Source organism: Coregonus clupeaformis, chromosome 13 (genome assembly GCF_020615455.1).
Source record: "Coregonus clupeaformis isolate EN_2021a chromosome 13, ASM2061545v1, whole genome shotgun sequence".
Lineage (NCBI taxonomy): Eukaryota > Metazoa > Chordata > Actinopteri > Salmoniformes > Salmonidae > Coregonus > Coregonus clupeaformis.
In genome coordinates, this window is record NC_059204.1 from 2,388,027 (window position 1) to 2,401,046 (window position 13,020).

Consider the following 13,020-nt stretch of genomic DNA (forward strand, 5'->3'; position numbering starts at 1 on the left):
ACCTCTCCCTCAACGTGACCAAGACAAAGGAGATGATTGTGGACTACAGGAAAAAAAGAGGACTGAGCACGTCCCCATTCTCATCGACGGGGCTGTAGTGGAACAGGTTGAGAGCTTCAAGTTCCTTGGTGTCCACATCACCAACGAACTATCATGGTCCAAACACACCAAGACAGTCATGAAGAGGGCACGACAAAGCCTATTCCCCCTCAGGAGACTAAAAAGATTTGGCATGGGTCCTCAGATCCTCAAAAAATTCTACAGCTGCACCATCGAGAGCATCCTGACTGGTTGCATCACCGCCTGGTATGGCAACTGCTTGGCCTCTGACCGCAAGGCACTACAGAGGGTAGTGCGTACGGCCCAGTACATCACTGGGGCAAAGCTCCCTGCCATTCAGGACCTCTATACCAGGCGGTGTCAGAGGAAGGCCCTCAAAATTGTCAAAGACTCCAGCCACCCTAGTCATAGACTGTTCTCTCTGCTACCGCACGGCAAGCGGTACCGGAGTGCCAAGTCTAGGTCCAAAAGACTTCTCAACAGCTTCTACCCCCAAGCCATAAGACTCCTGAACAGCTAATCATGGCTACCCGGACTATTTGCACTGCCCCCCACCCCATCCTTTTTACGCTGCTGCTACTCTGTTAAGTATTTATGCATAGTCACTTTAACTCTACCCACATGTACATATTACCTCAACTACCTCAACTAGCCGGTGCCCCCGCACATTGACTCTGCAACGGTACCCCCCTGTATATATAGCCTCCCTACTGTCACTTTATTTTACTGTATATATAGCCTCCCTACTGTCACTTTATTTTACTTCTGCTCTTTTTTTCTCAACACTTTTTTTGTTGTTGTTTTATTCTTACTTTTTTTGTTTAAAATAAATGCACTGTTGGTTAAGGGCTGTAAGTAAGCATTTCACTGTAATGTCTGCACCTGTTGTATTCGGCGCATGTGACCAATAAAATTTGATTTGATTTGATTTGATTTGATTTGACAATACTTTTTTTACCAACTGTATTTGCTTTGCTCAGTTTGACATCAGCCGTTTTTATTTTACGTTGTGAAATGTTTCTATGTAGTGATTGACTGAGGTCTATGAAAGATTTATACCTTTGTTTTTCAACCTTAATACCTTCAATGCGTAAGACATTTAGGATCGATGGGAATGCTCCGATGACTGAGACATCAGTATATCTGTGAAGACGCTGCCGTTCACTTTAAACGCTCCCTCCCCTGTCCTTGAAGAGGCATTTATTCACTTCCCTACCTTGCCCTCCAATTAATTTCTCTGCGTCGCTCAGCTCATAACACCCAGTGTCTATATTTTCACTGACTTTGGCAGGCTGCTTTATATCTGCCACTGTTAGTGCTGAGCGATTAACCCACATAGTTCTTGACTTGAGCCCAACGCGCCGTTTCTCTAGAGAGAAATCAAATCATTCACAATAGAAATCTGAGAAATCAAGTCAAGAACTATGTGGTACACTGGGCTGAAGGGAGTTGTAGTTGTTATTAAGCAAATAAACATAGTTCAGCGTATAAATGTGGTAACTAACTACAATGACCATAATCCAGTGCGCCAGTTTTTCCCGGCTCAGAAACTGATCAGAGAGGAAGAAGAGTCGAAGCAAGAGGTTTCACTCTCGCCAAAATCTGTCCAAAATAAACCCAATGCCTTTCTATGGGTTTATTTTGGACATAAGATTGTCGCCTGCCTTCCCACCTTTGATACAAAGACTCTCATTGTTAGGGCATAGACATGAGCATCTTGTCATTGTATCCAGATATCTGGACGGATACACTTTTACGCCTGCTATGTTAGATATACACAGACCGCATGACAGAGGAATGTACACAATACAACGACGAGATGGACAGAGACCGTTCGTAAAAGTATACCTTATCCTACTACTTCGAATAACTAGTCAAATGATTTCGTTAGACAGCTCTGCAGCATACTTAGGCTACATAAATACAATGACTAAAGACAGTACAGTATGGGGAGCACATAACGTTAGATGGCCTGGCTGGCTGACTGCTACTGCCTGAGTAAAGATGAGATGATCACTTTAAGGAATGAAAAAAAATTAAGTAATAATAAAAAAAACGTAGTAATGTACACAACTGAAATATTGTAATTATAGTAATTTCCTATTTGTCTATTGATTTCTACCCAATGTGGACCTGACAGATACAATGGAATATTTTCAATGTTTTGGCAATTGAATGTTCACTATTTTGGGCTTTGGAATAACTATTAAAATGCTCTAAAATCATTGTAACGTCATTATTTCATAATACATTTCATGTTTGTAAAAAAAAAAATCTAAGACCAACATTGAAAACTGTTACTATTTTTTAACAAATCAAACCGAAGCCGAAACAGACCTAAAAAAGCATTAATCGCTCAGCACTAGCCACTGTAGCCATTTCATGGCATCAGCAAACCAGCGCTGTTACTTCAACACAGAATAAAGTAGTATAACTCCCTACAGGCACAAATATCCTACCAACGGGACATTGAAAACTGTAATATCTTATGTTTCACAGAGTCGTGGCTGAACGAAGACATGAATAACATACAGCTGGCGGGTTATACACTGTATCGGCAGGATAGAACAGCAGCCTCTGGTAAGACGAGAGGTGGCAGTCTATGTATATTTGTAAACAACAGCTGGTGCACGATATCTAAGGAAGTCTCAAGGTTTTGCTCACCTGAGGTAGAGTATCTCATGATAAGCTGTTGACCACACTATCTACCAAGAGAGTTTACATCTATATTCTTCGTAGCTGTCTATTTATCACCACAAACCGATGCAGGCACTAAGACCGCACTCAATTAACTGTATACGGCCATAAGCAAACAGGAAAACGCTCATCCAAATGCAGCGCTCCTAGTGGCCGGGGACTTTAATGCAGGGAAACTTAAATCCGTTTGACCTCATTTCTACCAGCATGTTAAATGTGCAACCAAGGGAAAAAAACTCTAGACCACCTTTACTCCACACACAGAGACGTGTACAAAGCTCGCCCTCGCCCTCCATTTGGCAAATCTGACCATAATTCTATCCTCCTGATTCCTGCTTACGAGCAAAAACTAAATCAGGAAGCACCAGTGACACGGTCAATAAAAAAGTGGTCAGATGAAGCAGATGCTAAGCTACAGGACTGTTTTGCTAGCACAGACTGGAATATGTTCCGGGATTCTTCCGATGGCATTGAGCAGTACACCACATCAGTCACTGGCTTCATCAATAAGTGCATCGATGACGTCGTCCCCACAGTGACTGTACGTACATACCCCAACCAGAAGCCATGGATTACAGGCAACATCCGCACTGAGCTAAAGGGTAGAGCTGCCGCTTTAAGGAGCAGGACTCTAACCCGGAAGCTTTTAAGAAATCCGCTATGCCCTCCGACGAACCATCAAACAGGCAAAGCGTCAATACAGGACTAAGATCGAAATGTACTACACCGGCTCCGACGCTCGTCGGATGTGGCAGGGCTTGCAAACTATTACAGACTACAATGGGAAGCACAGTCGCGAGCTGCCCAGTGACACGAGCCTACCAGACGATTTAAATTACTTCTATGCTCGCTTCGAGGCAAGTAACACTGAAACATGCATGAGAGCATCAGCTGTTCCGGACGACTGTGTGATCACGCTCACCGTAGCCGATGTGAGTAAGACCTTTAAACAGGTCAACATTCACAAGGCCGCAGGGCCAGACGGATTACCAGGATGTTTACTCCGAGCATGCGCTGACCAACTGGCAAGTGTCTTCACTGACATTTTCAACCTCTCCCTGTCTGTCTCTAATACAAACATGTTTCAAGCAGACCACCATAGTCCCTGTGCCCAAGAACACTAAGGTAACCTGCCTAAATGACTACCGACCCGTAGCACTCACGTCTGTAGCCATGAAGTGCTTTGAAAGGCTGGTCATGGCTCACATCAACACCATTATCCCAGAAACCCTAGACCCACTCCAATTTGCATACCGCCCCAACAGATCCACAGATGATGCAATCTCTATTGCGCTCCACACTGCCCTTTCATACCTGGACAAAAGGAACACCTATGTGAGAATGCTATTAATTGACTACAGCTCAGCGTTCAACACCATAGTGCCCTCAAAGCTCATCACTAAGCTAAGGACCCTGGGACTAAACACTTTCCTCTGCAACTGGATCCTGGACTTCCTGACGGGCCGCCCCCAGGTGGTAAGGGTAGGTAACAACACATCCACCACGCTGATCCTCAACACGGGGGCCCCTCAGGGGTGTGTGCTCAGTCCCCTCCTGTACTCCCTGTTCACTCATGACTGCATGGCCAGGCACGACTCCAACACCATCATTAAGTTTGCCGATGACACAACAGTGGTAGGCCTGATCACAGACAACGACGAGACAGCCTATAGGGAGGAGGTCAGAGACCTGGCCGTGTGGTGCCAGGACAACAACCTCTCCCTCAACGTGATCAAGACAAAGGATATGATTGTGGACTACAGGAAAAAGAAGAGGACCATTCTCATCGACGGGGCTGTAGTGAAGCAGGTTGAGAGCTTCAAGTTCCTTGGTGTCCATATCACCAACAAACTAACATGGTCCAAGCACACCAAGACAGTCGTGAAGAGGGCACGACAAAACCTATTCCCCCTAAGGAGACTGAAAAGATTTGGCATTGGTCCTCAGATCCTCAAAAGGTTATACAGCTGCACCATTGAGAGCATTCTGACTGGTTGCATCACTGCCTGGTATGGCAACTGCTCGGCCTCCGACTGCAAGGCACTACAGAGGGTAGTGCGTACGTCCCAGTACATCACTGGGGCCAAGCTTCCTGCAATCCAGGACCTCTATACCAGGCGGTGTAAGAGGAAGGCCCTAAAAATTGTCAAAGACTCCAGCCACCCTAGTCATAGACTGTTCTCTACCGCACGGCAAGCGGTACCGGAGCGCCAAGTCTAGGTCCAAGAGGCTTCTAAACAGCTTCTACCCCCAAGCCATAAGACTCCTGAACATCTAATCAAATGGCTACCCAGACTATTTGCATTGCTCCCCCCCGCCCCCCGCCCTGTTACGCTGCTGCTATTCTCTGTTTATTTTCTATGCATAGTCACTTTAATAACTCTACCTACATGTACAAATTACCTCAACTAACCGGTGCCCCCGCACATTGACTCGGTACAGGTACCCCCTTTATATAGCCTCGCTATTGTTATTTTTACTGCTGCCCTTTTAGATATTTGTTACTTTTATTTAGTATTATTTTATTTTATTTTTAATTTGGGAGGGGGGGGTATTCTTTCTTAAAACTGCATTGTTGGTTAAGGGCTTGTAAGTAAGCATTTCACAATAAGGTCTACACCGGTTGTATTCGGCGCATGTGACAAATAAAATTTGATTTGATTGTTGTTTTTCTCACATCGCTCATTATTAAGCTAGAGTATGTTTATATAGCATGTTCCCTCTTCAGTGTCGGCCTATTTCACAGAAACTGTGATTTGCACATTTCAAAGGCCCATACTTTGTAGCAAATCCATGTATTCTCAATGGTATGTGTGAATTCCTAGCTAGGCTCCAACCCATCCAACCCCTTATTGATGCTCCCTTCCATGGGGTTGTCTGTGCCTCCTCGTTAATTTTCACATGGCTTTGTGGAGCCAGGAAAACGAGGCAAAAAGAGCAGCAATGACTCAAAGCCAGTCTGTGGCTGCGTCCCAAATGGCACCCATCCCAAATGGTGCTATGGGCTCTGGTCAAAAGTAGTGCACTATGTAGGGAATAGGGTGCCATTTGGGACACAGCCTGTGAAAGGACAAAGAGTAAACAAAGGAACTGGTAATCAAGTGCCACCAAGAGCCACCAAATAACAGCTGTAGAGCTGAATGGGCAAGTGGCAAATTGAACCCCCACCAGAGAAAAGGAGGCAAAACAAAAATCCAGCACCCTACTCTAAAATCTAACTTTCCCTGCAGCATTCCCCCTCCAATGTGTAAACAAATACCATTGGAGGCAATGGAGCTTTGATGGGAGATGAGGGGCGCTACAAAGTAGGCAGGATTGCCAGGAAATTATGTTTCTGTGTTTGTACTGATATAACAGACATTACAACACTAATTACATATTTGCTGTGGGTTTCGTTTGCAGTATGCTGTGCCGTGCTGTTTCTGTGACCTAGTACCCAGACATGAGACGCCAAGCCTCAAAGCAAATGCCCAGTTTGTTTATGCAAATCAACTTATTTGCAACCGTTGTTTGTCATGCTAACTCCTATCCAACTAATGCAGCAGACTGTGAGTTGTGTCCATTGAGCAAGTGATTAGCATAAAGTAGCAATATTAAACGGATCCAGCTCTATGGCATTCTAGCCCTCTGCAAATTATTAAAGTTTCACTGATGTCTACATTTCATCACCTTTTCTCAATAAATAAACCCTCTGAAATTATAAATTGACCTGATGCATCATAACAAGTTGGAGGATAAGAGAAGGTTATTTCACTTCAAAAAGTTACATTTCTGCACTTTATTGTGTAATATTATCGTTTTTATCTTACATGGGGGGAAATGTAATCTTGAGGGAGAAATGGTTACCAACATAACAGTACACACTAAGCTGAATGAAATGGCCCCAACCTTAACAACCAATGGTGGGCAGAATGTTTCATTAATCCCCATTAGGGCAAGTGCTCTGATAGATGGAAAGAGCCCTGAGGTGATGCTAGCTGGCGCTACCCATACATTTTCCCCCACCCAACAGATGTGTATCATGTGAACAGAACATGCAACAGGAAGAGAAGCCACTAAATTTGGCCCTTAGGTCTAATAGGAAGCCAAATGGTAATGGGGGAGGGGGAGACTATCAGGTTTCCAGTTGTAAGCCCCATCTGCTCCCCAATCCCCACCGCACTTTGATACAGCAGCAACGAAAAGGAGGAGTACCCCAGGTGAAGAGGGGAAGCACCCCAGTGCATCGTGGGCCGTAAATCATGCCCCCTCAATCAGACCATAGCATGCCTCGGGGCTGGATACACAGTAGGAGGGAGGGAGGGACGGGGAACTATACAAGAGCAATCGGTTGTGTGCATTACGCGTGTTTAGAAAGGGATGAAGAGACACTCAAGCAGCTAATGTGGTCTCTTAATGGAACGGCTCTGCTCTGCGGAGATGAGAGTATCATGTCAGCCCCCTAAAGAGGTACTTCATTGCCTGGCCCTCAGACGGTCAGAGTCGGACCACACTGCGGGAGCGCACCATTTGTTTGACTAGAGCTGGGCGATATGGACAAAAATCCATATCGCGATAAATTGACCCCTTTTTTCCGATAACGATAAATCAGCTATAAATTACCTGAATTTGTTTTGTTGAGGAGGTTCAGACCACTCTGAGAAATGCACTCAACTTCCTCAAGCAGATATGCAAATTAATCCGTAGTCCTGTGGGAAATATTGTACATGACTGAAAATAACTTATAAAAACAGTGCTCAAGAACATCTACCTCATTGTGAGATGAGAATTAGTCTGTTTATCTTCTTGATGTGGAAATAAGTGAAACAGTTCGTGGTGGAATGAACAACAGGCCCCTTCATCTTTTTTTCGGCCTACTGTTGAGCGTGGCCCACACATACATCCAAGAATTCCCTTCTCTTTTATTGAAGGAATTCAAGCCACTTGTGATTTAGGGAGGAGAAGTAGTCGAAATCCCCCAACCCTCCCCCTCCCCCATGTACCCTCATTCTCTTTCTCGGGGGCCCGTGGCAGAAGAGGAGAGGGAGGAGTAGAGGGAGAGCTAATTCGTCAATGATCTTTAGCTAATCCCCCCCTCTCTCTCTCTCTCCCGCTCACTCTCTTTGCCTGAAGGCATTCAAGTAATACATCCCTCCCCCATTCCCACCTCACCCTCCCTTCCAAAACTCACAGACACTCACTCACACTCTGACTCACACACAAACAGGAGAGCCTGCCTGAACACATCCTGTGGGAGAGGATGAATCGAGCTGGATAATTTTTTTTCGAGAGTGTGTGTGTGGTGCAAGAGTCCTTTGAGGCTTGTGTTTCTTAGCGCTGGCTGGGAGCTAAAATGGTGATTATAGACTGAGGCTAGGTGTGGCGAGACGGGGCGGTGTCAAGGCTTTGTCTACAGCATTAGACCCAGCTAGCGAGGATGGGTTTGCTCTATAAGGGACTGCTGCCGGAGTGAAGCTGCATGTGGACTGGATTCAAAGAGCTTCCGTGTGTCTTTGCTGTGGACCACGACTGCACCAAAGGGAATAGAAGCAGAAGTTCAAGACCCTCTGTAGGTTCCCCACAGGCGTTTGCTGTAGTGCAAGCAAGTGAGCCACTGAGGAATCTGTTCTAGTACTGTGAATATCTGTGGAGATTTATCAGAGAAACGTTGAGTCTTTTATAATGGTGCTTGAGGATCGGTTAATTGTGTGACTTCAAACTCTCTACTGATGATTGGATATACTCTTTTGAAAGGCTATTCGAGGACATATACTTTCAATGCCAGACCATTTGGAACATGGGACTTTTAATCTCTGATTTGGTCTGTCTGGAAAGGCTTTGGCACTTTTATGCTCTTTTGTTGGTACTTTTGATAAGTATGTCACATCATTACTGTTTCTTTATGACTGTGTCCTATGCCTGAGCAGATTGTATGTTATAGCTTGAGGGTATATGTTTTAATTTGTTGTCTTTTCTCAGAGTTTGTCATTAGATAACATGTTTGTGTTTGTTCCCACTTTATTTTGTCCTAAATGATCTCCCTATTTCTCTTTTACATTTTGTCCTCGTCAATGTCTTGTTGTTTTAAAAACTTGTGTGTTTTGTCCAATCGTTAGCTTCTCAGTAAATTTTAAGACTGACTACTGGTGTGTTATTGAACTCGAGGAACAATAGATTGAGCGTGTGGTGTCGAGCTGTATCTTGTGAACAGCATGTATGATACAGATCAGTGGCCGGGCAGCTTGTTAACGTGTACAACCCGTTTCATTGGACTCTCTCTCTCTCTCTCTCTCTCTCTCTCTCTCTCTCTCTCTCTCTCTCTCTCTCTCTCTCTCTCTCTCTCTCTCTCTCTCTCTCTCTCTCTCTCTCTCTCTCTCTCTCTCTCTCTCTCTCTCTCTCTCTCTCTCTCTCTCTCTCTCTCTCTCTCTCTCTCTCTCTCTCTCTCTCTCTCTCTCTCTCTGGCAGTTGCAGGTGAAAATTGTAAAGAAATAAATTACATGTTGCATTGTAAAGATTCTAACCTTGTCCTCTCTCTCTTTCTTTCTCTCTTTTCAGCATTTGCAGGTAAAGTATCACCGACCAGCTCAGACGCTCTCCTCAGCTCTTCGGCAGTCACGTCCACCCCTCCGGATGTCTACCTTCCCTCCAACTTTAAGCTCTCCAACGCCCAGCTGGCTTTCTTCCTGCGAGAGACCAGGTCCTCGGGCCAGAGCAGCGGCAGCCCCACCAACGGACATCCTCTCCAGCGTTCCGAGAGCTTTGTGGTCTTTCAGACCAAGGAGCTTCCCGCCGTCAACATCACCTTTGGCCCATTTGCCCAGGATCAGAGCCTGTCCAAGGACCTCCTTCAGCCTTCCAGCCCCCTGGACATCCCCGGGCGGCTGACGGTCAACTGGAAGGTCCGGGCCTTTATTGTCCAGTCGAGGGTGTTTTCCAGCAACCCTGTGGTCCAGGTGCTCTTCTACATAGCAGGTCGTGACTGGGATGACTTCAAGGTCCAAGACAAGCTGCCCTGCGTGAGGCTCCACGCCTTCCGTGACGTGCGCGAGATCAAGACGTCGTGCCGCCTACGGGGGAACCTGGCCCAGTGCTTGGCCCAGCTGGAGTTGCCCCCCACCTGGTTCAACACCAATGTGGCCCCCCTGGGCCGGAGGAAAGGCTCCAGCGACAGCTTGGGCCTGGAGCTGAGCGTGGAGACCCTACAGGCCGAGCTCTACTACACCCTCCACAACCCGGACAGCGGAGGGGAGTGTGGCGAGAGCTCGGGCCGCAGAGGAGGATCACGGGGCGAACCGCCCTCACAGCACCCCCTCCTTCGCATCGGTAGCATCAGCCTGTACCAGTCCAGCCAGGAGCAGTTGGTGGTGGACAAGCAGCTGGATAGGAACATGTTCCTGAGGTTGCCGGAGAAGCCGCTGAAGCCGGGAGAGACCCTCAACATCTTCCTCTACCTGGTGCCCAACTCTACCGTGGAGCAGTTCACCCTCAAGTAAGTGGCTTGTTCAATTCAATTTCTTCTCAATTCATCTTTCATGGATTCTTCGCATCCTCTCTCCTAGCCTCCTTCTCAAAACGATTTGGTGGAGGAGGTCAGAGGGTAGGGACCTTGGACCTTCTACTCCAATACAGTTGAGCAGGCAAGGAATCGCGGAGTGTGTGCTTTCATATGGAAATATGGTCAATGCGTTACTTACTGCCTAACATAAGCACTGTCCAAGCATTACTGACATACAGTTCATTCAACTGACATACAGTTCATTCATAAAGTATTCAGACCCCTTCCCGTTTTCCACATTTTGTTACGTTACAGCCTTATTCTAAAATGGATTAAAAAAAGTATAATTCTCATCAATCTACACACAGTACCGCATAATGACAAAGCGAATGACAGGTTTAAAAAAAATATTTGCACATTTATTAAAAATTAAAAACAGAAATACCTTATTTACATAAGTATGCAGACCCTTTGCTATGATACTCGAAATTGAGCTCATGTGCATCCTGTTTCCATTGATCATCCTTGAGACGTTTCTACAACTTGATTGGAGTCCACCTGTGGTAAATTCAATATATTGGACATGATTTGGAATGGCACACACCTGTCTATATAAGGTCCCACAGTTAACAGTGCATGTCAGAGCAAAAACCAAGCCATGAGGTCGAAGGAATTGTCCGTAGAGCTCCGAGACAGGATTGTGTCGAGGCACACGTCTGGGGAATGGTACCAAAAAATGTCTGCAGCGTTGAAGGTCCCCAAGAATACAGTTGCCTCCATCATTCTCAAATGAAAGAAGTCTGGAGCCACCAAGACTCTTCCTAGAGCTGGCCGCCCGGACAAACTGAGCAATCGGGGGAGAAGGGCCTTGGTCAGGGAGGTGACCAAGAACCCGATGGTCACTCTGACAGAGCTTCAGAGTTCCTCTGTGGAGATGGGAGAACCTTCCAGGAGGACAACCATCTCTGCAGCACTCCACCAATCAGGCCTTTATGGTAGAGTGGCCAGATGGAAGCCACTCCTCAGTAAAATGCACATGACAGCCCGCTTTAAGTTTGCCAAAAGGCACCTAAAGGACTCTCAGACCATGAGAAACAAGATTCTTTGGTCTGATGAAACCAAGATTGAACTCTTTGGCCAGAATGCCAAGCGTCACGTCTGGAGGAAACCTTGCACCATCCCTACGGTGAGGCATGGTGGTGGCAGCATCATGCTGTGGGGATGTTTTTCAGCGGCAGGGACTGGGAGGCAAGTCAGGATTGAGGGAAAGATGAACGGAGCAAAGTACAGAAAGATCCTTGATGAAAACCTGCTCCAGAGCTCTCAGGACCTCAGACTGGGGTGAAGGTTCACCTTCCAACAGGACAACGACCCTAAGCACAGGAGTGGCTTCGGGACAAGTCTATGAATGTCCTTGAGTGGCTCAGCCAGATCCCTGAATTGAACCCGATCTAACATCTCTGGAGAGACTTGAAAATATTTGTGCAGCGACACTCCCCATCCAACCTGACAGAGCTTGAGAGGATCTGCAGAGAAGAATGGGAGAAACTCCCCAAATACAGGTGTGCCAAGCTTGTAGCGTCATACCCAAGAAGACTCGAGGCTGTAATCGCTGCCAAAATTGCTTCAACAAAGTAATGAGAAAAGGGTCTGAATGCTTATTGAAATGTGATATTTCTAAAAACCTGTTTTTGCTTTGTCATTATGGGGTGTTGTGTGTAGATTGATGAGGGGGAAAGAACAATTTAAACCATTTTAGAATAAGGATGTAATGTAACAAAATGTAGAAAAAGTCAAGGGGTCTAGTTGTTTATCGCCTTCTCCAGGGAGTACACTCTTACCAATTATATCCATTAGATTTTTTTCTTAAGACTAAGTAGCATTTATAATCACAGATTTCATCCCTCTCATTAGATTACTTTGGAAAATTATCTTGTGGCAATTACGAAGGTATAGAGTAATGTAAAAAAAAAAAAGATTTAAATAACTAAGTCAACTTGAGTCATCTCAGTCCTTTTGAAGTGTTGCCTATATGTATTGAACAGAAACTTTTCCTTACATAAGTGCTGGAGCTTACACAATTAAAATACAATTGGGAGATGTTCTCTAGTATCATGAACATCAAACCATTTTGAAGTTTCTGTTTTTCAACATTCTGTAAGGGGGAAAAATACACTTCTGGTTTGTATACCATCTCTCTATTGAACACACGCCTAGATGTGGATAACTGGAGGACTCCATTTCCCCTGTAACGGAGAGGCCTAGCTACTTCATTCCCTAGTGATATAGATTCAACCAGCACAATGAAGAAATTAAAGGACTATATCATGTCAAATTTTTTTGAATCTCTCACGTAGGACTCGGCTCCGAGAACATGAGACGAAGAGTGTTCAGCAGCCTCCCGAAAGAGCAGGCATAATGGGTATTAATTGACATCTGTTCAAATTAAATTCCTTATGAGCTGACCCACTTCTTGTTGAATTAGAGCTTAGGGGATACAAGGCATGTCTCCTCTCCCTCGCCCCTGTGTTTCTCACTCTTCTTCCTCTCCGTCAACATAATGGGAGGGTTAGAGTTCTACGCCGAAAGAAAATGATTATTTAAATCCATTAAAGCCTCGGAAAAATTTGCTTTATTTTTCTACTCCCCTGAAGATGAGGAGAAATAGAGGGGGAGGGGCCCGATATTAAGCGATAGCTGAGGCATGACGGCAAAACGCTTCATAAACATGGCGCCTCCTAATCAAAATGGAAACTCTCAGACTTCAATTTAGGAATTCACCGTGAATT

General features: G+C 45.4%; 1 protein-coding gene across 2 annotated transcripts in view; it reads left to right on the forward strand.

Annotated features, from left to right (window-relative positions):
* Positions 1-13,020, forward strand: part of tmem132e (transmembrane protein 132E) — a 399,344-nt gene that overhangs the window by 297,094 nt on the left and 89,230 nt on the right. Inside the window, exons 1-2 of one of the 2 annotated variants that reach the window (XM_041893725.2) lie at positions 7,931-8,612; positions 9,292-10,225. In XM_041893725.2, the coding sequence (XP_041749659.2) occupies positions 8,534-8,612; positions 9,292-10,225 (1,013 nt within the window). In that variant the 5' untranslated portion in view covers positions 7,931-8,533. Of the gene's footprint in view, positions 1-7,930; positions 8,613-9,291; positions 10,226-13,020 lie in introns of those variants that run through there. The other variant, XM_041893726.2, reaches the window with a different exon arrangement.